At 41.1% G+C, this 23,903-nt stretch overlaps 1 protein-coding gene across 1 annotated transcript in view; it reads left to right on the top strand.

Moving 5' to 3' along the window:
* The window catches only part of ARFGEF1 (ARF guanine nucleotide exchange factor 1), a 139,933-nt gene that overhangs the window by 100,934 nt on the left and 15,096 nt on the right, over positions 1-23,903 (top strand). Inside the window, exons 20-29 of the mRNA XM_090040103.1 lie at positions 4,296-4,424; positions 10,115-10,273; positions 10,658-10,808; positions 15,056-15,146; positions 16,354-16,394; positions 16,488-16,657; positions 17,202-17,353; positions 17,531-17,703; positions 22,386-22,546; positions 23,226-23,356. Coding sequence (XP_089896229.1) covers positions 4,296-4,424; positions 10,115-10,273; positions 10,658-10,808; positions 15,056-15,146; positions 16,354-16,394; positions 16,488-16,657; positions 17,202-17,353; positions 17,531-17,703; positions 22,386-22,546; positions 23,226-23,356 — 1,358 coding nt within the window. The remainder of the gene's footprint in view (positions 1-4,295; positions 4,425-10,114; positions 10,274-10,657; positions 10,809-15,055; positions 15,147-16,353; positions 16,395-16,487; positions 16,658-17,201; positions 17,354-17,530; positions 17,704-22,385; positions 22,547-23,225; positions 23,357-23,903) is intronic.

Here is a 23,903-nt window from a genome sequence, read left to right as displayed (position 1 = left end):
TCTGTGTCATGATTCTTTTGTCTTAGAAGTCTGTGTTCCAAAACATTCATGCTTTCACTATTCAGATTCATAATATAATAATTGCCACCCATAAACTAACTTTGTCAACAGGGATACAAGGAGCTTGTGGATGAGATGTTGGAACAGTGTTTGGCTTTCCAGCAGAACTATCAAAATTGGTTTTAGCAAAGCATTTTTGTTTTTATGAAACAGTAAACTTTGACAAAAGGAGTTCAACTTTCCATCCAATTCCCTTTTGAATTTCCAGCTGGTACTTTTGCCACCCATGTCAAACATGTTATCCGATTTAACTACACCTGTAGAAGTTTAATCTGTAATCTTGGGTCTCTGCGATTTGACCAACCTGAATATGAGTCACAGAACACTAGGATTGGAAGAGGCCTCAGGAGATCATCTAACCCAGTGGTTCTCAACCCTTTTTGTAGCAGGGCCCATTTGGAAACATCAATAGCCAATCTTAACTTGGTGCCCTTCACTCTTGACCCACTGCCTCCCAGCTCCCCCAGTGTGTGGACCAGGGGATGGGGAGGGGTATATGTGGGGCCTGGCAGGCCCCAAGGAACCCCGTGCAAGCTGGAACTTGGCCAGCCTGCAAGAGAAAAGCCAGCTTCCCACATTTTTCTCCTTTAAAGCTAAGTACAGACAGTCCAGAAGTCCAAGGCTGAATTGATTCAGTCTTTGCAGGTTAGTCTAGGTTACAGAGATTAAATTAAGACAAGTGAACAGATATTTATTTTTGATTCAGAAAATACAACCACATGCCTGCAGTGGCTCAAGCTTCCAGGTACCTCTGGGACTTGTAGTCTACAGTTGCAGCCAGCAGTAAGTTTTTCAGCTGGAGAAGGAATATTTAACCCCCATCCCTACCTCCACCCTTCCCCTGCAGACTGAGCTGCATCCCCAGCTGGGCTTGCCCTCCACCCTTGTCTGCCAGCCCTCACTGCTCCAGGTAGGGAGCAGAGGGGTGGGACCAACTTCTCTTACTTGCCTAGAGGAGAGTCCATTTTTAAAGTTTGCTCACCCATTTCTGAGTCATGACCTAGTGGTTAAGAAATGCTAAGGTTCTGGCCTAACCCCATACTCAAGACCGGAATTATTCCTGACTGAACCATCTTGGTCAAGTAGCTGTATTTGACCTGCTCTTAAAATCACAAAGTTTGGAGATTCCACACCCCGTTCAAAGCTTAACCAACCTCAAGTGAGAAAGTTCTTCCTAATGTCCTACCTAAGTTTTCCCTTACTGCATTTTAAGAAAACTCTTCTTTGTCATGTCGTCTTTGATCATCTCCAATAATCCATCTCCATAGTCCCTCTTAAAAAAAGAAAACTATCACTAAATCTTTGGGTCATAATTTTGAATTAATTAGTGATGTATGCTTTAGTTTGGGGTCATCAAGCCACTGGAGTGGCTGATGTTTGGATGAGATATAAAACCCTGTGTCTCTCCACTCCTGTAAGATAAAGGGTTCCTTTGGTCCTGTTGCTCGATGGGTTTTGCTACCATTTCATCTGTTTCGCATCTGAGGGGATTATAAATAGTTATTACTGGGACCACTCCAGTCATGCTGGGGGTCCTAGGAACCCCAGATTCTTGTGGTTGGGATGTATAGCTGTGTGCAACCATGGCAGATCTCTACTGTTATTCAGATGCCAGATCATCTTAATCGGTGGATTAGGGGGTATAAATCCTTTCTCCACCCCACATTGTGCCCAATTGAACTGCTCCGTGAGTAGATTCTGATCAAAGTCAAATGTCTTCCAGAGTCCAGGTTGTCCAGTGAGGTAACCTGGTTAAGAGTAGGGACAAGTATTTGTTGTACTGCTGCAAAATGTCTTATTACCTCTCTGGTGCAGCTGATGCTAACCCTTGAGGTGGCAGTCATTGTTTTGGGGTCCAGGTATGGCCCCAGCACTCCCCTAATTCATGTACAAGGACAGGGCAGTTGATGGCTAAAAAAATGGTATTTAGCGAATTGCTTTTGGGAATTGACTTGTAGGTAAATTGATATGCATTAGAACAATGGTCCAAGGCAATGGCAAGGGTTAATTTGATTTTGAAAAGTGTGGTTGTCACAGTTGCACAGCCTTCAAGGCAGACAGGGGTAGACACAGGCTGGGGAATGGTAGGCATGTACCACACTGTTCCATAACAAGGTGACATCAGGTCTCAGTGTCCGATTGCAGAGCCCTTGGGCTTTCTGGTTTCGGGAACAGACCAAATTAAGAGAAGACTGGGAAAGCCCAAATTAGGATGTGTGCATGTGATGGGCTTGTGAAACAAAGGAATATGCTGACAGGACCGAATGTGGACAGTATGACGACCACAGGAAAGACCAATCAGCAGTACCCGTGGATGAAGTGTCATCAGGAGGGGAAAAGAATTCAAAAGAGGAATTCAGAGCAATACAAGGTCCCTGAGAGGGGAACTTGAGGCACCATGGACAGAGGGCATACCACCAGCCCATCTCATCCACCTCACTGGGTAGGCTTCCGACCTCCAGACTGCTGACAGCTGACATTCAAGGGAGAACTTCAGAGTGAAGCTTGCGTCCTGGCCAGGCGTACCTTGGCTCTGATGACTGACCTGGGACTGATAGATATAGAATTGCTTGTATTATTCTGCGATCACTATGTTACATAAAATTTCCCTATTATGGAGTGGAAAGGTTGTGGTTGGTCTGAGGGTTTAGGTCTGCCTGGAACAAGGTATCTGGGTCATAAATCCAGTGCCAACACAGTAACCTCTTAACCTTTAGTGGAAAGGAGGAAAATAGGATAGGCTGGGTTGAAGAAGCAGGAGGCCTGACGACAGCTCTTCTAAATATAGGCTAAAATGGTGATGCTTGACCTTTTGCCCCTGTGGGCCAAACAGATGGGACAGGACTGTTTCACAGGCTAGATTGAGCCCTGTGTACCAGGAGCAGTGCCCCCTCTTATCCCAGTGCTCCAGGATTGGGTCCCTAGAACCTGGCACCACCCCCTCCAAGCTTTCTACACCAGGATTTGGCCCTGGAGCACAGCGCTGGCCCTGCATGCTGGGATCATCCACCCAATCCAGTGAACAGAGTTGGGGGCTCTTTGTATGGGTCCAGAAGTATGGCAATTAGGGGAGCAGTGCTGCTGCTCTCCCACCAAATTTCCAGACCTGTGGGGACCTCTGCAGGTTGAATGACATAGGGTCTTCAGCTGGATCTGGCCCATGGGCCAGGGGTTGAGCACCCCTGTGTTAGAATGATCCAGGAAAAAGATTACCTGCATCACCCAGTTGTTACCTATCAGTATTCCTGGATGAGTTAATGACATTGACTCCACTTAACTGACCTAATTTGTGACTTCTGGTTTGCCTAAGCAAATTACTTTAAGAGCTTTAGGATCTTTTTGGATGAAAAGCACTATATGAACATGTATTCTATAGCTGAGAGTAGCAGACTTTTGGAACGAGCCCTTCCCTGTGCCAGGTCAAGTCCACAATGCAAGCACATATGTTCATCAGTAGTTTTTCAAGATCTGTGGTTACCTGTTAGTCTGACTCTTCAGATAGAAGCAAATTTCCGAAGTTTTGTGCCTTTTGATATGGGTTGAGTTTGGCACCTTTTCAGCCAAATGAATTGTACCTTTTCCTGGGGAATCAAGTGTTTTAGAGTACTAACAGGCAGAAGACAGGGTAGAGATGCACCTTCATAGAATCAATGAAGCAAATACATAAGCTTTCATGAACAAGAGCTCATTTCCTCAAGGTCCTTGTATGTGGCATCTGATGAAGTGAGCTCTTGTTTGTCTCTTATTCAGTTAGTCTATCAGGTGCATCTCTATTCAGTCTTTTGTCTGACTTGAAACTAATGTGGCTAACTACCTCCATCTACTCCAAATGTTATTGGAAATCTTGACCCTATATTTGTTTCGGATCATGCAAAGTAGGATCAAAAACTATCTTGTATAACTGATCTTTTTTCCAGCTTCCAAAGTTGGCACTTCCAACTTTTTTAGATTTAAAAAATGCTTTGCATAACATCTGTTTTGTCACTAGAAGGCATGTTTAGTAATATGTGATGTGCAAGTTGTGCTGTTAATTCAGTCCTCCTTTTCTTCCCCCTTTTTCTGTAGCAGAATGTTGACTTCAGTGTTGTTGTTGTCCTCCCTTATACACTCCCACCCTCTCAAGATACTGGAATAAAGTTTCTTCTTACTCGGATTAACATTTAACAGCTTGAAATACTAATGATTATTAGTGTAAAACACTTGGTTTCATGTATATATGCATTCATGTGTTACAGTTGGCTTGGACACCGTTCCTAGCTGCATTCAGTGTGGGTCTGCAAGACTGTGATGATACAGAAGTTGCCTCTCTCTGTCTGGAGGGTATCCGATGTGCTATTCGGATTGCATGCATTTTCAACATTCAGGTAATGCTGAAGATTAAGGCTACATAAGAATATTTTGATCCAGGTACTGTTAATGGAATAAGAGTACATTATCTAATGCAATGGTTGGCTGTCTCTTTAGGCTGTAATGACTCAACTTAAGTCAGAGGTGGATGGGTAGACAAGAGGGCAAGTACTAGAACCCAGCTGCTGCTGCTGTTCCTCCCTGTAGCAGGATGGGGGAAAGCTGCCACCACAGCTGTGTCTGAATGCCTCCAAAGCCCCAGGTCTGTTGGCTGGATTAAATGGCTCCATCCCATGAGCTATAAACTGCTGACCTCTGATCTTTAAGGCGTTTACTGCATTACCTAAAATTCACATCCTGTTTTTAGCTGAATGTAGCTAAAATTAGGAAGTGCTTTATTTATCTGTTGCTGAAACTTTGTTCTTTCCTACATATCTCTTGGACAATTAAGAAAAGTTTCCAAAGGAAAAGATCCTTTTTCTTTAGAATATTTGCTAAATATTTTTAGCCTTGCTGCAGTAGTTGCCTCTTTTTAAAATGACCACACTGTGTTGTCAGTATAAGAGCATACTGGACCTTGGCTGGAACATTTTGCACAGCTTTGATTTCATAGATTCCATAGACATTAGGGGCTGGAAGGGACCTCATGAGATTTGAGTCCAGCCCCCCACCATAGGCAGGAAGTCAGCTGGGATCAAGTGACTCCAACAAGAAATACATCCACATGCTTTTTGAAACAGTCCAGAGTAGGTGCTTGCACCACTTCTGGGGGGAGTTTGTTCCAGACCCTGGATACTTGCACTGTAAAGAACTTTTTTCCTTATGTCTAGTCTAAATCAGCCTTCCTGGAGTTTATGGCCGTTAGACTTTGTTATCCCTTGGGGAGCTCTGGTGAACAGCTGTTCTCCCAAGTCCTGATGTACCCTTCTTATATAATTGTAGGCTGCCACCAAGTCCCCCCTGAGCCTTCTCTTTTCCAGACTGAAAAGTCCCAAGTCCCTCAGCCTCTCCTCGTATGGCCTTCCTTCCAGGCCTTGGATTATACGAGTGGCTCTCCTCTGGACTCTTTCAAGCTTCTCCACATCCCTCGATGCGAAAAAGTCATTTAAGAGATTAGCTCTTTCTTAGGCGTCAAATGTCAGTTGCCCCTTTGGATCTCACGGGAGCCCAATGCTATCTTTGTTCTTTTTTCGGCTTCCCACATATCTGAAGAAGGACTTTTTGTTGTCTTCGATTCCCATAGCTAGTATGAGTTTGGTTTGTGCCTTGGCTTTTCCGGACCTCTCCCTACAGGTGCAGATGAGTGCTGAGTTAGTCCTCCTTGGTGATGCTGCCTGTTTTCCAACTGGTTGGTGTAGGCTTCTCTTTTGAGTTTAATGAAGTCCAACGGTTCGGGGCTTCCTTGCTCATTGACTGCATTTCTTGCGAGATGGAATGGCTTTCCCCTGTGCTTCTAGGATTATGTTTTTGAGAGATGACCATTCCTCGTGTACTCCGTTTTCTAGGGAGCTGTGGTCTCTAATTGCTTGACTGACCAATTCTACGAGTTTGCAAAAGTCAGCCTTCCCAAAGTTAAAGATTTCAGTTTTACTGAGGGGTTTGCCTGCTCTTTGGTGTGGTGGTTGGCTTTCAGCTTGTGAACATAATATAATGCTTTTGTGGAGCAGTGGTCAGTAAGTTTTCTGTCTGGTCTTCCATAAATCATTTGTCAGGATAAAAGTTTGGAGAAACAGACAAAGTTTGATGTTACAGTATCACACATGTCCTGAGACGATATCAAAATCCTTTAATTGAAAATGTAATTTTTTAGCTATAGCATTTACACACCATATACTTCCAATATAAACTCTATGCTCACATATGTTTTGAGTTTATAACTGCATTATCATACTGCCATCTTAGACCTCACTGAAAAGTAATGGTTCTAGTTCATTGAAAATGTATGGAGTGGGAATAGGGAGTTTGTTTTTGTTTGTAATCTCAGTTCAGTCTGAGTTGGACTGAAGATTTGAATTCTAATTTTGTGATGAACCTGCAGCTTCTCAAAACCTTTGGATACTTGGTTAAATTGATGTTCTTCTCACTTTTGTACAAGTAACAGCGGTGAACTTGAGAGGAATATCAGTGTTTCTGAGCAGCTGCAAGGGGCTTGGCTTCCACACTTAACCCAGCACCTGGGACCTCTGCAGCCTTCTGAGTTCATTAAGTCCAAGATGATTCACCCATGAAATTTCAGGAACCAGCTTTTCTTTCCCCACAGTGAAATTTAAAGATTCTTTTGCCTTGCATGAAAAGAATGGTATCATGTCATATCTGTACATTCCTTGAGAATCCTATGCATTAGATAATGTGAAAAATAATCTCTGAACAATTATGTCAATAATACTATGTTCATCTGTGAGAACGAGTTAAACCTATTGTGCAAGATCCTATTTAGACCTGAATATTGTCAGTTTTGGCATTTGTGGTTATGAAGGGCGCGGTTGATATGTTTCTATTATAAGAAATAATAGGGTGTCTGTTTCATGGAAAACCTGTGGGCTTTTCCTCTTGCCTTCCTACTGCCACTTTAATTTTATTCGTTTTGTTAAAGAAATATAGATGGCTTGTTACCTAAGATAAGGCACCAAGAATAGTTAGCATTAGGTTATGCATCCTAACAAATTAATAACAGGGAAAACTTTGCTAGGTTTTTTGTTTTTTGGTGTGTGTTTCTTTGTGGAATTTTCCAGTGCCGTCTATGGATTCTGTGGATTTTACAGTGCAATTTTGAAGCTTTACTGCCTCTGCTGTAAGTACAGTGAAGTCTCAATTAAATTCAGGGTTTTTCCATGATTGTAGTTTTAATTTGGTGCTATCATGTAAATCTGGCTTGGGTCTTTTGACCATCTGGAACCAGATATGTGTTAAAAGAATGAAGTTAATTTGCATCTCTCCTTTTTTTTCCCTCTATTTTTGGTTAATGGGAGGGCTTCTTAGTTATTTTCATTTTCTTCTGGTTAAGGTGGCTTTTAAACATACAAGGACATTCTCTTTCTTATTTCCTGAGAGCTAAAAAAAGTGATTTATAAAGCTACTTTTGTCTGCTTAGTAGATAATAGTCACTGACCACACTGTGGGACTTGATTTTAAGACTAACTACAGAAAGTCAAAAAGCCCAGGGCTGAATCAATTCAATCTTTGCAGGTTAGTCAAAGCTGTGTAGATTGAACTGATAAGCAAGTGAACAGGCGTTCACTTCTTTGATTCTGAAAATGGAGCCACATGCCTGCAGTGGCCCAGGCCAGAAGCTGGGGTGCACTAAAGCACACCTCCTTGCTTGGGCAGACAGTGTGGGCTATGGCTAGCCCATTGACCCTAAGGGGTGGGAGGGGTGGAGCAAAGTATGCTGGGGGACTGAGCGTTAACTTGAATCTGGAGGGGGTCTGGGACAGAAGTTCAATAAACCGATTTAAACCACTTTCAAAATGGCTGATGCTGGTTTAAGATAAACCTGCATGGATGTAGTAACGGACTTAATTGATTTAGGTTATGTGCACTGCACTGCCATTGTGTTACAGATTTGAACTGGTTTCTGATCACTTATACAGGTTTATGTGTAATTTCTGTCCCTAGCCATAATGCTACTAAGAACTTCCATGAGATTAGGAATTATGTTAAAGTAACTATATATTATGTAGTAGGTGGTTTTTCCTTTCTTCCTTTTTTTCCCCTCTGAACTTAGGAACACATGCTTAGCGTTTATTGCTTAAATTTCTCTTAGGGTTCCTTTTGAGGACTTGTTCCTTTAAAGGCTTTCAGAGTCTGGCAAGACAGCACTTTGACTGGTTGTGGTGGTGAAATACCTACAAGTTTCTTTAGGTTTCTAGGGATACATAGAAAATTAGGGTTGGAAAGGACCTCAGGAGGTCATCTAGTCCAACCCCCTGCTCAAAGCAGAACCATCCCCAACTAAGGTTTTTCAAGCTGGGCCTTAAAAACCTCCAAGGATGGAGAGTCCACAGCCTCTCTCAGTAACTTGTTCCAGTGTTTTACTATCCTCCAGTGAGTTTTTCCTAATGTCTAACCTCAACTTCTCTTGCTGCAACTTGAGAGTATTGCTCCTTGTCCTGTCATCTGCCACCACTGAGAAGAGTCTAGATCCATTCCCTTTGGAAACACCCATGTAGTTGTGAAGGTTGCTATTAAATTCCCTCTGTCTTATCCCCTCCAGACAAAAGAAGCCCAGTTCCCTCAGCCTCTCTTCTCAAGTCATGTGACGCAGTCCCCCAACCATTTTCGTTGCCTCCACTGGTTGCTTTTCAATTTGTCCACGTCCTTTCTGTAGCCGGGGGGGCCAAAACTGGACACGGTACTCCAGATGTGGCCTCACCAGTGCCAAGTAGAGGGGAATAATCACTTCCCTCAATCTGCTGACAACACTCCTACTAACATACCCCAATATGCCATTAGCCACCTTTGCCACAAGGGCACACAGCTGGCTTATTCAGCTTATTCTCCACTGTAACTCCCAGGTCCTATTCTACAGAGCAGCTGCTGGGCAGTCGGTCCCCAGCCTGTACCAGTGCATGGGATTGTTCTATCCTAAGTGCAGGACTTGTACTTGTCCTTATTGAACTTCATGCAATTTTCTTTTGGTCCAGTCCTCCAATATGTTGTGGTCTCTCTGAATCCTACCCCTACCCCCAAGTGTATCTACTACTCCCCCAGCTTGGTGACCATATGCAGACTTGCTGAGGGTACACTCCATCTCATCTTCTAGATCATTGATCAAGACACTGAAAAAAACTTGCCCCAGAACTGGCCCCCTGGAGCATTCCACATGATACCTGCTGCCAAGTAGACATCTTCACGTTCCTTGCTAGCTGAAACTCCAGTTGCACTTTGGCCTTCCTGTTTTCATCCCTGCATGCTTGAGTTAATACTCTTATTCCTCCCTAGTCATTTACCCAAGCTTCCACTTCTTGTAAGCTTCCTGTTTGTGTTTTTTAGCCCACTAAAGAGTTCGCTTTTAAGCCAAGCTGGTCTTCTGCTATACTTGCTAGTCTTCCCATGCATTGGGATGGTTTGTTCCTGCACTCTCAATAAGGTGTCTTCTGTAATGTTTGTGAATTGGGTGGCACCCAATTTCCAAAACTAGGCAGTGGGGTTGAGGGGACTGGCAAAGTAAGGACAAGCCTGAGCTTGCACTTACCTACTCAGCTCATCTGTTTACCACCTCACACTTCTCCTTTCTCCTCACAACTTGAGGCACCCTGCAGAGAATTTGCTGGCACCCTGGTTAAGAATCACCATGTTACACATAATGTATAAGGAAAACAATGCATGCTATTGTTTTTGATCTTGCACAGTCATCCAAAAAGTGGGCATACAAAACTGTCACTTCAACCTATATTCTTAATGTACTGTTGAAATGTTTTAGTAGGATAGGACTGGAAGAGATTCATCTGAATTATCAAGTCCAGGCCTCTGTTATTTTAGGCAACCACATCATATTATCATGTTTATACACTGAAGATGCTCTGTCATAAAAGTAGGAAGGATTGTTGTCTCCAGCTTTTCTGTTGGTTTGTTTCATCGGTAATATAGTATAGAAGATGTGTACAGAAAATCTTAAGTCTTAATGCATCTAATGCAGAAAGAAACCAGGATGATATTTGACAAATTGTGCAGACTTACAGAAAAAATTCTTTCTCTCCCTATGTAGCTTGAAAGAGATGCGTATGTGCAAGCACTAGCAAGATTTACCTTACTTACTGTGAGTTCTGGTATTACTGAAATGAAACAGAAGAACATTGATACAATAAAAACACTCATTACCGTGGCTCATACAGATGGAAACTATTTGGGAAATTCCTGGCATGAGGTACAAGAGCAAATTCATTTTTAAGCTGGAACAAAATGTATTATGTATGGAAATATTTTTGCATTTTTAATGTAGCATGATTGATAATGTATCCACATATACAGTATGCAGTATATGTAAAACCTGTTATATGGGCTTACATAGTTACGCCCTATTCTAAAGCCCTCATGTAAATAAAGTTGCAGAATTGGATCCAGGTTATATAAGATGAATCCTGGCTTAATTATTTGGCCACAGGTATAGTATGTGTGTGTGTGCCCATGTATGCATACAAATAAATTACAATTGTTCTTTAAGTAACTTTTACTAACACAGTTCACTTTTTATAAATGTTTTCAAATCTACTTGTTGCTGAGATATGGCTTCTGAATTTGTTTCATTTAGATACTAAAATGCATCAGTCAGCTTGAGCTGGCACAACTGATTGGAACTGGAGTAAAACCCCGTTACATCTCTGGAACAGTACGAGGTAGGGAAGGTTCTTTTACTGGAACAAAGGACCAGGCACCTGATGAATTTGTTGGCCTTGGTCTAGGTGAGTAATACTGAATACTAAGCACTTAGCTTAGTATATACTTGTCTGAATTTGTTCAGGTATAATTCAGGAAAGCTTATTTTCAGATTATGGTTGTCTGGAGGGCTTTAATTATGAGACTAGACCTTTTAATATTTCATAGTTTCATAGTTTGTAGGGTCGGAAGGGACCTGAACAGATCATCAAGTCTGACCCCCTGCCATGGCAGGAAAGAGTACTGGGGTCAAACGACCCCAGCAAAGTGTTCATCTAATCTCCTCTTAAGACCCCCAGGTAGAAGCCAGCCACTTCTCTTAGAAGTTGGTTCCAGATCCTAGCTGCCCTGACAGTGAAGTAGCGCCTCCTGATATCTAGCTTAAATCTACCCTCTGCCAGCTTGCGACCATTATTTCTTGTCGCTCCTGGAAGTGCTTGGGGGAATAGGGACTCCCCCAATGCCTGCTGGTCCCCGCTGACTAGTTTGTAAACGGCCACTAGATCCCCCCTCAGCCTTCTCTTGTGGAGGCTGAACAAGTTCAGGTCCCGTAGCCTCTCCTCGTAGGGCCTGCCCTGCTGCCCCCTGATCATGTGAGTGACCCTCCTTTGGACCCTCTCCATGCTGTCCACATCCCTCCTGAAGTGCAGCACCCAGAACTGGACACACTATTCCTACTGCAGCCTTCCCAGTGTCACATAGAGGGGGAGGATCACCTCCTTGGACCTGCTTGAGATGCATCTGTGGATGCATGACAAGGTACGGTTGGCCTTCCTGACTGGGTAGCCACACTGTCAGCCCATGTTCATTCTGGCATTAATAATGACTCCAAGATCCTTTTCTGCCTCTGCACTGACAAGAAGCAAGTTCCCCAGTCTGTAGGTATGGTGCTGGTTCTTCCTCCCCAGGTGCATCACCTTGCACTTGTCAGTATTGAATCCCATCCTATTCTCATCTGCCCACTCCTGTAACCTGTCTAGGTCTGACTGCAGCCTATTCCTTCCTTCTAGCGTGCCCACGTCCCCCAACATCTTAGTGTCGTCTGCAAATTTGAACAGGGTGCTTTTTACCCCCTCATCCAAGTCACCGATGAAGATGTTGAACAGTGCGGGTCTGAGGACCGAGCCCTGGGGGACCCCACTGCCCACATCCCTCCAGGCTGAAAATGACCCGTCCACCACCACTCTGTGGGTGTGGCCCTCCAGCCAGTTAGTGACCTATTTGACTGTGTAGGTGTCAACGCCACAGTCCCCTAGTTTTTTAATGAGAATGGGGTGAGAGACAGTGTCAAAGGCCTTCCGAAAGTCCAGAAAGACTATGACCCCTGTGTCTTAAGGATTTTGTGACCTGGTCATAGAAGGCACCAGGTTGGGAGAGTATAAAGTATTTTATGCAGTTGCTAATAAAAACTGAGATACTTGTTCCAAAATTGAATATTCTTTGTAATGCTACCTAACTGTCAATGGGAAGAGTTAAAAATGTCTTAAAAATAGATCTAATTAAAAAAAAAACCCTTAAAAGTAATTTTGAAGAGGAGGTTAAGTACATCATAACTATATAATTTTGACAGACCTAACTGTTACAGGAGCAGACCACTGAGTGTAGATTAAAGATGTTGCCCTGTTGTAGACTGCAGTGAAAAGTCAGCAGAGTTCATTAAATTAAATATTTGATTATACTGGTGATTTAATGTGCCGTAAATAGTTAAAATCAGATCCTTTATTTTGTTGTTAACTGATTACAACCCAATAGTTTGTTTACTGATTGATCTGAGAGCAAAACTTAACTTTTATTGGTGAGATGGTTTGAATAAATAGGCTCTTGTTCACTTTTCCAAATTTTTCATTTTCACATTAATAAAAATGTATAGCTACTCACAGAGCCACAGATCTGTAGTTGTCACAGTATGCATCTTTCAGTTTAGTCAAGAATGATCCTGCCTTGAGCAGAAGTTGAATTGCATGACCTCCTTCTGAGGTTCCTGCCAGCCCTGCTAATGATCTTTATTGTTAAATTAAGTAAAACAGTATGTAAAAACAGTTTGTGCTTATTGAAGATGGAAGTCCTTGAATTTAAACTTTTCCATGATGCACAGAAACCTAAATTAAAATGAACACTATATTTTAATAGATGTATCACTAAATATCTCTGTGTGGAAGAAAGTAATGTGAACAACATTATACACTATGGAAGCAACAAACTATTTTTATTTTTTCTTACAATTAGGATACCACTTATGCCCCTTGCATATACACAGTACCATTAACCTAAGTATCTGATCTTATTTGTGCATGTGATGTCAGGTGCATCTACACAAGTTGTTTACCATTGAGCTGCCTAATTAGTTCTGTATCTACATGTGCAGTTCTGTTAGGCCACAGTGAACTAATAAACTCTGCCACGGATTAGTACTTGTAAATTCAAGTGCTGTACTGCTGTGGAGTGTTTTTAGTGTGGAGCACTGCACGTATTGGTGCTGACCCAGCTGGCTGGGGCGCAGGGGTGCTTCAGGGCTGCCTGCTAGCTAGCATTGAAGCACCCCTATCATGCCCCAAATAGCCCCTCCATGGCACGTTGAGCTGGGTCAGAGCAGCCCTGGCACAATAGGTGCTGAAGTTTATTGCTGCACGTTAATAGCATGTGTGGGCTCATTCTCTGTGTGGTAAAAGCTGTATCACTTACAGCAGTCATAATTCTCTTGCTAGCTTCTCTGGCCTCACTCTTTAGCTACTTGTTAGCGTCTGGATTTAACCCCAGCTCTCTCCATGGTTCCCTCTGTAATGTGCCTTCATTCCATCATTTAGCTAAGGTGTTTCGTGAGGGGAAACCTTGCTCTTTTCAAACACCATATTTTTCTTGCAAAGAGAACACCCCTAGATAAAACACAGTATTGTTTTTGAAAGCCAAAAATGCTTGATATGAACAGTTTTGTTCCGTAAAAAGCGTAGGAGAAGGATGAAATATTTTAGACTCCTAGACTACTTTTAAAAACATGTATATATGGATCCCCACTCTGGTGTTGTTTTTATTTATTAGATTTTGTGAGTTTCCATGGTTCTCACCTGGCTGAAAATACTTTTTTCAACTGTGGAATTCACCCTGCATTCACTCATGGAAAAAGAAGACTGAGAATGTGGGGAATTAAAAGAAAGTGCTCATATTTTTCTCATTGACAAATTATGGAGTAGGAATTTTTTCTTGTAGGAAAAGAAATTCAGAAATAATACTTTTTTATTTTTATTTTTTAAATGGCTTGTCGTTGAATTTTTATCTTTTCTTAATGGAGTGTTTTACAATGAAACAAATATCCTTTGTGTTGCATTGTCTATAGTCTGTGGCACCTCAATAGAGGTACCCTGGCAGTATTAACTCTGTGTTTCATATTGTACCGAAATCTTTAGAAACTTTCCTAAATAAAAAATTAAGAATCATAATTAGGATCTTATATTTTTAAAAATGGTGGTTTTCTGTCCTAATAATGTGTTTATTAGTTTGGTTAATTAATTTTCCCTCTGGTGGTACATAGGAGTATGGGCAGGCGTTCATTTAAAGCACTCCAAATTCCTGTCCAGTTCAGAGTGCTTCAGCACAGTGCAGATGGGAGCCCTTCCTTTGGGATACTTCAAAACGGCTGTGAAGTCATGCAGTGGCGGTGCTCTGTAGCCAAGGGGCCATAGAGCAGACATCTCTGAATACTTCTTGGCCTGTAGTCCTCAGAGGTTCCCACAGTCAGCCTTTTTGTTTGTAGCATGTCAGAGGCACTTGGAGTGCCTCAAACTGCACATTTGTCCATGGCCTATGGTGCATTGTTTAAGGAAACTCTGCTTTGTTTCCCTCAGTCATGCACTACCAGTATAGACAGTTTTTTCCCCTTGGTCCAAGTGCAGATTCCCTCATGATTTCCCCACAACCTCCTATCACCTGCTGTTTAGTTTTGGCACCAAAACTCCAAAAGAATCATTTTTAAGAGGGAAATGAATAAAGTCCAATGTTAATTGCACCACAAGCATCTTTCTCGTCTATCTTTAGAGGGGGAATTTTGCTGGTACCAGAAGAAGAAACTCCTTTGAAGCAAGATGGGGAGTCAGCCCAGCAAAAGGCTGTTCAAAGAGATTATCAACTACTGTGTCAAGAGGGGAGGGAAGAATTTAGTCAACTTGCATTCTTTTGCAAATACATTCAGTTCTTGAAATACTGACAGTAGTGTTCTCCTCTTTTTCTTCTTCCCATTACCCTACCCCTTATATTTTCAATTTCACCCTCTCTCTCCCAGTTGGTGGGAATGTGGACTGGAAACAGATAGCAAGCATACAGGAATCCATTGGAGAAACTAGTTCCCAAAGTGTTGTTGTTGCTGTAGACAGGTACAGTACCTTTCTTATTCTAGTATCTCATCAGGTCTTTGGGCTATATATGAATACATTGTATGCATCTAGGAAATATAAATAAAGTTTATTTTGTTTCCAAGTGCTTTCACACACAGTCTGCTTACTGCTATGCTCAGGTATAAGCTGACTGAAGTTGCTTAAAGGAAAAGGCAGATGGGGGGAGGGGATAAGGAAAGTTAAGAATATAAACTATAGAGAAAGGTTGGTTGGTTGATTTTGCTGTATAAGAGCTGGAGAGCTGAAACTACTGGCAAAACCCCAGTTTTCTCAACCCATTTACATTGTTACTATAACAGGCAGTTAGACACTGATTGCAGAGTTTTGATGGTTGCATTTCAGTCTGAATCCTGGAAATGCTTGCAGAATGCTAAGCATAGTTGGCAAGACTGCCCTTTTGTGAGAGATGTCTTGGGGGTTCTGTGAATTGAGCAGATTTTATATAGAACTTTGTCACTTGAAATGTTGCCACCTTTTTTATTCTTCCCGGTCTAAAATGCAGTTATAGAAAATTTTCAAGAAAATGGGTGAAATATAACTTACACTAGTATATCTTTATAATTTTCATCTATACAAAGTTTGTACACCCAGACATATGTAATTCTTCAATTTGTTTAAAAAACTACCTGAGCTTTTCGGACTGTAACAAGGGTTGGATAGTTAATTTTTTGTGTGTATTCAGGTTTGTTACTAGTCAAATTCTTCTGAAATACCTCTGTGTATACTACCTATACCTTATTAGATTTACAGTATTCTTCCGTAGTTTTACCCTGAGCAATGTTGCAGTTTTTAACTGGTACAGCTACGTGTTTTGGCAAATATTAAATGTTGTTTATAAATGTTTAAAAAAATGATCAAAGTCTTTCTGCTTTGTGGTATACCAGAAAGTGCTTCCTGGTGTATGTTTTATGTGTTGTTCTTCTGTATATGCTACTTTCTTATGACACTCTCTCGGGGACAGAGATCAAAAAATTGTATGAGGTACTCCCTCACATTTTTGATGTGTCTGCTTTTGACAATTCGGCTATCATGTATGAAATATGGCAGTGAAACTTGTTTCGTAACTTTATTTATTATGATAATGGTTGTAAATAGTTCTGGTATTAAAAAAAAAAAACTTTTTTAAAATGGAAACCATTTAATTTAAGATATTAATAAACTCTTTTATAAACTGTGAATTTTGCAGAATATTTACAGGATCTACCAGACTAGATGGAAATGCTATTGGTAAGTTTCATCACTTCTTCCATTAGCTGCAAAGTAGCATTCTGATGACACTAATAAATAATGTTAAATAAATTCTGTGATTTTATTTAACAGTGGATTTTGTCCGCTGGCTTTGTGCTGTATCTATGGATGAACTGCTGTCTGCTACCCACCCTCGAATGTTTAGTCTGCAGAAGATAGTGGAGATTTCTTACTACAATATGGGCCGAATAAGACTACAGTGGTCAAGAATCTGGGAAGTCATTGGAGATCACTTTAATAAGGTATTTTTGCCACTTGTTCCATCAGTTATAAGCTGTTTTTCAATTAAGTTCTCTCAAATTAAGTTCTTGCAAATTTAAGTTATTTCGCCTCTGTTCTGCAAGGTCGGTAAACACAGTACCAAAGAACAATGAATAAGGAATACAAAAAGCTTATAGAAAGCTGCAGCCATCTAGTACTCTGTTAGACCACATTGGAAATATGAGGTTCTTCAGTTAAACAGGCCTTATATACATAGCCAACAGTATAAATTTACCAACTTGTTAGTCATAGATCTTAAATGGCTACCACACTTGATAATGTACTATTTTTATTGGGTCTTGTAAAGGAGGTGTGTAATTTTAACTCAGATTTGGTTATTTCTTGTATTGAGGATTTTTTTCTAAACTATGTCATCTTTGTCTTCTGTGTGTTGAATTCAGAATTTTGATGCATGTCTAAAGATTTCTGTTTTTACCGTTCCGCTTTCAAATGTAAAGACAATTTAGTACTTGTTCGAAAAATAGTGTTAATACTGATGTTCAATTCCTGCTTCTGTACTACTAGGTTGGATGCAATCCCAATGAAGATGTAGCTATTTTTGCAGTAGACTCATTAAGGCAGCTATCAATGAAGTTCCTAGAAAAGGGAGAACTTGCTAATTTCCGGTTTCAAAAGGACTTCTTAAGGCCATTTGAACACATAATGAAGAGGAACAGGTAATAGTATGCCATTTTAACTTAGGGTCATGTCCACCAATTTTTTGGAACCAGCTACCTTGTTTAAAGTGTTTTATGTGAATTTAAATTACTCCATAGTAGAAAGTATAAAATATGTAATCAGTAGTTCAGCTGGGTTTGAATTACTATTTATTCTTCATATTTTTAATAACTTAGGTCTCCTACCATTCGAGACATGGTTGTACGGTGCATAGCACAGATGGTGAATTCCCAGGCTGCCAATATTCGCTCGGGCTGGAAGAATATTTTTTCTGTGTTTCATTTGGCTGCATCAGATCAGGATGAAAGTATAGTGGAACTTGCATTTCAGACTACAGGACACATTGTCAGTGAGTACTGATGCATAATTTACACACATCCCTATGGATTGTCTCAGGGAAAACAACTGAGACTTTCCTTTAGTTAGTTGTAAATTTATTACCTTTTTGCAATCAGTAGAAGTCTTAAATACATATTGAAGCAATGTGTGTTTCTCAGCTTTCACTCTGTTTATGATTTACCAAGAATCTATGCTTTTAAAAGTAGTACAATAATCTTGTCATCTGTATTTCTGATCTAAATCATATTTTTAAAGTTTTATAACTAAGTTCTAAATGTCTCTTGACTGTGAAAAGTCAAGCATTGGATTATTTTTGACAATTTACATTTTCATTTTTGATTGGGAGTTTGTTTTTGTACAGCAAATATTCTTCTTTGATTTTGCCACTTACCTGTTACCCATCTACTCTACCACTTACCTCCTGTCTAAGTCTGTAAGGTTTAGCAGAAGCTACTAGGGCTGTTGAGGCTATGACTTTATAATCTTGGCTTTTTAGGCACTGAATGCTGTGAGGGTTATTTGTGCAACTTGAAAAAGTGTTGCTTTCTAGAAAGTAGTTAAAGTTCAGTGATGCTGGTTTGTATATTTATCAAATGTAGGATCATCCAAAGTAGGGTTGAAAGGATCTTGGGAGGTCAGCTAGTCTAAACTCCTGCTCAAGGCACAGTCATCCCTTTCTGAACTATCCTATACAAGACTGTGTCTAACCCAGTGGTGGTCAGCCAGGGTGTGCCACAAGACCTTTCCAGAGGTGCTACTGAGCCAGCACCTCTGCTGGTTGAAATGACCCCACTTTCCTCCCCTGAGGCCTTCCCATGAGGCACAGGCCTGCCCTTGGGGTGGGGCACCTAGAGCAGCCCCTGGGATCCTACACTGCTGCCTGTTCCTTGGCAGCAGCCCAAGCCCATGCAGCTATAGCACTCGTGTTTAAGGGAAAGCTGCTCTTCTCCCCCCCCACTCCCATCACAATCTCTGCAACACTGCAGAGGCAGGGGGTGTCAGGGGTTTGTGCTCTTCACAGGCTCCAGCTGAGCAGAGAGGCTATGCTCTTCCCTACCCCCTCCCCAAAAAACAGCTCCTCTGTTAACCCTTTCACAGCCAAATCAAGGGTTTTACAGCCAAGATCTATATGTAGATCACCAGCATCTGAGAGGGTTATTGGAGAGGTTGAATGAGGTTGGGAGTCCACCCTGGGTCCCCACTTCAGCCTGTAGCCAATGAGTCCATGCTGTGGCAGGTAAGATGCTTCCTGGTCCTTCCACCCCCTTTTTCCTGCTCTTAGCAGAACCCCTTCCCCATCCCCTCTGTGCCCTAGGCAAAGAAATAACTAGTTATGTGGCTGGATCAGTGGTTCTTAACTGGGGTGTCGCCAAATTCAGAAAAGTTTGTGGATGGGTGTTTCAAGTCTAAAAATCTTGAAGACCACTGGTCCAACGTATCCTTAAAACTATACAAACAGCCTTGTTGCACAGTCACTAGGTGCATTGTCCCAGAAGACCAAAACCCTCTAACCTGCCAGAGGTAAAGTAGGGAGAAGAGGTCACTGTGAATATCCTGCTGCAAGGACAGGAAGTGATTGTTAAAATACACTTGAGCTATATCCAGGTAAGAGGACTTTGACTCCACAGAAAAGAAACCCAGCTCTCCCTCAGTCCCTGCTGATTCTGATCATGTGATAAATTTCTTCCTGATCCCAAATATGGCAATTTAGTCTGACCTTGAGGAGAGGGGCAAGAGCCTGTAACCATGAAGCAAAATTTTTTAGCCCCAACAGGAGCATCAGCATAACCCAGTCAAAATCCCCCAGGTTTGGCTGCAGCCAACACCCAATGCTTCTGAGGAAGGTGAATAAAACCCCCTGATACCTGTAGCAGTAGCAGAGAGGAAGATTCTTTCCTGACCCCATGCAGCAGCCAACAAAGCGTAGAAGCATGGGTAAAGCTATTCTGCTCCACAGCTTGGAGACTACAGACACACCCTAATAAACCTACTCTGCTTGTAATGTTAAGCCTTTGCTGTGCATCCTACTCTATGCAGCGACAGAATAAATGTTCTTTTTCTTCATAGTAGTCCTTCAGATATTTGACTACCGTATTAGATGACTACCATTTGATGACTTCCACCAATCCCCTTTTAAGGAACTTTTTCACAAGCTGAGCATGTCTCTTTCAGTCTCTCCTTATGACTCGCCGTCCAGGCCCTTTATCATTTTGGACTCTCTTAAACCTGTCTTTGGACCCTCCTTAACTTTTCCACATCTGAAAATGTGGAGCCCAAAACTACACATGTGCTCTTAAGGCTAGGGGCAGACATTTAAAAAGTATGAGCCTGAATTAAATGAAATCTTTTCTGGTTAGTCTAACCTGCCTAGATTGAATCAGTTTGCAAATGCACAAACATTCCCTCTGGACTGAGGAAATGCAGGAACATGCCTGCAGTGGCTCAGGCTAGAAGCTGGGGTTGTTAAAGAAGACCTCCCTTTCCTTCCACAACGCTGAACTGAGGTGGGACATGGTCAGACCCTGGTAGCATGCTCTATTAGGGAAGGGTATAAACCCCCCACCCTGCCTGCACTGTCCCAGGCTTTTCCTTGCTCGCTGCTCAAGGGGTGGGAGTGTTGCCAGATGCTAGTCCCATGGCACGCTGAAGCAAAGGTGGGGTGTGCAGTGTATGCATCTGTTCATGATACTGAACTTTTTCAATCTTGCTCTCCCTGCTTCTTCATACTGTCTGTAAGCCTGACAGGCAAGCGAGGCAGCAGGGAGCTGATAACACAGCGTTCATCAGCCCATCAGCAAAACAGAAGCCTCTTTCATTAGTTCAAGCTCTTCTTAAACAGCTTTTTCCAAGGAGGGAAGGGGGGACCTTACCAGCTGACCTACATATGTAGGGGTCTGTGGGGCTGGGGTTTGTGCTGTGGGAGATCGGAGGAAGGGAGGAGGGGATCAGTGCTTGAGCAGCAAGGAGGGGAGCAGGGGAGGCCAGGCAGTCTCTGCTGGACCTTTGGCTAGGGAGCATAGGGGTGGGGCCAGCTCTGTTCTCTGGAGCAGAGAGCACAGCTCTGTCCAACCCAGGGTTGCAAAGCATCTGGGATGCTGGAGGACTCTGATTTAACTTAAACCAGGAAGGGGTCTGGGGCAGACATTGCATGAACCGGTTTGACTCAGATCAGTCAAGTCTGATATTATATTCAACCAGGTTTATCTTAAACCAGTTTCAGCCATTTTGAAACTGATTTATGTGCACTGAACTTATGTTCTGCTGCAGGTTTAAACCAGTTTCTGATCACTTAAACTGGTTTATGTGTAATAAAGTTAGAGAAGTTAGACAAGCTTTCAGGTACAAAATTCTTTAGGAAGGTAGCAGATGTAGCTTAAATAAAATGACAGATGGAACAATCACTTGTCGTTAATCCCTTTACATTAAAATTAAATTGAGAAGTGAGCAGCAAACCTGTGGAGCAAGGAGAAGCTTTCAGAAGTACTTACAGACTATGTAAAGAACAGTTATCTAAAACCTAATTCTATTAAAAAAAATTTAAGAGCCTTCATAAGGGAAGAAAGCTGTTATCACTGGAGGAACATGGAAAGCTTAGTAGAAACACAAGTAAATTATACTGAGCCATAAAGGAATTGTCTGTATTAAGTCCACTGCTACTGAAGTCCAGTAAAGCTAGAAATGCTTGTTCCCAGACTCCTTTTCTGCAGATATTAAGTATGTTTCCTTTGAGGAGAGTGAGTTCAGAGATGGAATGGTGGCTCTGTGAAAAGTGTTACCATATTTGCCATGGTGTTTCAGTGCTTTGTTTCTGGAAGTACCTTCTGAATTTCAATGATGGTTTAGGTTTACCCACATAATTCCCGTGTGAGCGCTTTGTGGTATATATCAGGTCCGTGGTTTCTGTTAGTTTTGTGAAGTGTTGATTGATTATGGTGACTGGAGATTGTTGACAAGTTTTGCATTTGTTGTTTAGTTGGGGTCTTGTTCCTCTTGCTTCATGTTTGATCAGAGGAGAGTGCCTCTACTGATGAGTTTGAGGTTAGATGGTTGTTTAAAAGCTGGAGGCATAGGAGAGCGGTTGAATGTTTCCTTCAGTGTCTGATCCCTTCAGGTATAGCTTTTTTTAATTTACCAAGACCTTTCTTATAAATTCCAGTATAGGATAATATGTGAAAAATGGGAGCTTGCAGCCAGTAGAGGTATTTAATTAGTTTTGTGTGAGGTAGGGATGACTCATTCACAGAGCTGCTCTGTTGCTCTGGTGGAGAGAGACTGTGGTGAGCCAGCATTGGTGGATACTGTTCTGCCCCTAGTAGAACAGCTCTAGAATATAGACAGAAAATGCTAAATGCCACACCTTGTCACCTTTTTAATTTCTGGAGTCATTTAGTTGTGGCCTTTTGCCGTTTTGAACCACTACATTAGTTATGTATAAAACCAGGTTTATGGTGTCATTTAGGTGAATTCTTAATCTCAGAAAAATTTTAGTTTTTATGCTGCGTTTTACACTTAGCAGAGCCATGCAGTGACGAACTCCTTTTTTAAGAAATTGGGTTGTCACTCCTTTTTCCCTTGTTTCCTATATTAAATTAATGGCTTGGCCTTTTGGAAAATATTTTATAAAACACCTGATATTTTCTTTAAAAATATTGAAGGGCATGTGTTAACTTTGCATACCTGTATTTTTTCCAGCAATTGTATTTGAAAAGCACTTCCCAGCCACCATTGATTCTTTCCAGGATGCAGTAAAATGTTTGTCTGAATTTGCATGCAATGCAGCTTTTCCAGACACCAGTATGGAAGCAATCCGTCTCATTCGTCATTGTGCAAAATATGTTTCTGACAGACCTCAGGTATAGTTGATTATTCACTGAAACATAAGCATTTAATTGATATTATCATAATGTAAACAAATCTTAGCTCTAACCCTGAATAGTTTATCTCTAAATCTGTGAGGGAGAGAGAACCAGGAGTGGACATCTTTGGTATAAGGCGTGGAAGGCTACAATTTTGTTGCAGTTTACTTGCTAGTTAGGCCAAATTCCCACAGATCCCAAGAAAGCTATCTCAAAGTGTGTTGCCTTTGCAGAAGCATCGTTTCCAAACAGTAGATGGTGACATAAATATAGTATCAAATGCAAATTGTGGTGGTTCTTAACCTCCAGGATGATCCTATAGAGGGAGGGGGAGTGGATGACAGTTAGGACTAATGAGTAATTTACATTGAAAGTAAAAAATGGTTATATACCATCCATATTTTCAGGAAATTAACCTTTTCACACCTTTTTTAATATCAGTCGTTTAAAAAATACAGTAATTCTATCTTTACCATGTTATCCTATAAAGTAACATATTGATTGCCACATTGTTTATGGTATTATTTGCACACAAAAAAAAAAGATCATAATATAATAGATATTTTTTTCTAATTTAATATCCATAACAATTGAGTTTATTCAACAAAACAACTTACTGTTTTGTTTGAGGTAGAATATGTAAATGATACTCATGTATCCTGTGGTTGTTTTAAAGGCTTTTAAAGAATACACAAGTGATGATATGAATGTCGCTCCTGAAGATAGAGTGTGGGTGAGAGGATGGTTCCCAATTCTCTTTGAGTTATCTTGTATCATCAATAGATGCAAATTAGATGTAAGAACCAGGTAACAATCTGTATTTGTAATTCACATTTTAAGGGGGGGTTGTTCTATTAATTATGAGCCTTTACCTCTACTTAAACTTGGATTTTTTTCTGTTAACCAGTTTGGCCAAGTCTTTTATTCTCATGCTTGATTTAATTGATACCAGTCTGGGAAGAGAAATGCTACAGATATGTTAAACATGGTGAAACATTAAAAATAAAATAGAAGGTAGATGATCTCCTTTTTACCACCTTAATTTTTTACTTGAGAAACGCCCATTGCACATGAATATGGGTATGTAATATTATTGTAAAACAGAGGCCTACTGTGGTCCTGAGCTGCTTCTGATTTCTGCCTTTCCCATCTGTGATATTCAAACCTAATTCTAGTGTCTGTTCAGGAACAAATGAATTAATTCAAGAACACAATAAATAAAAAAGTGTAAAGCATATTATTACTTTTAAACATTCTAAAATGTTTTTAAACAGAAAACCATAGCATTTCTCCATATATAATAATATAGAGATTATAAGTTAGGCAAAATCATTCACTTCCAAAGTTGTTATTA

Source organism: Crocodylus siamensis, chromosome 3, assembly GCF_052110815.1.
Source record: "Crocodylus siamensis isolate JL-2025a chromosome 3, ASM5211081v1, whole genome shotgun sequence".
NCBI lineage: Eukaryota > Metazoa > Chordata > Crocodylia > Crocodylidae > Crocodylus > Crocodylus siamensis.
This window is presented reverse-complemented; position numbering and strand designations above follow the sequence as displayed.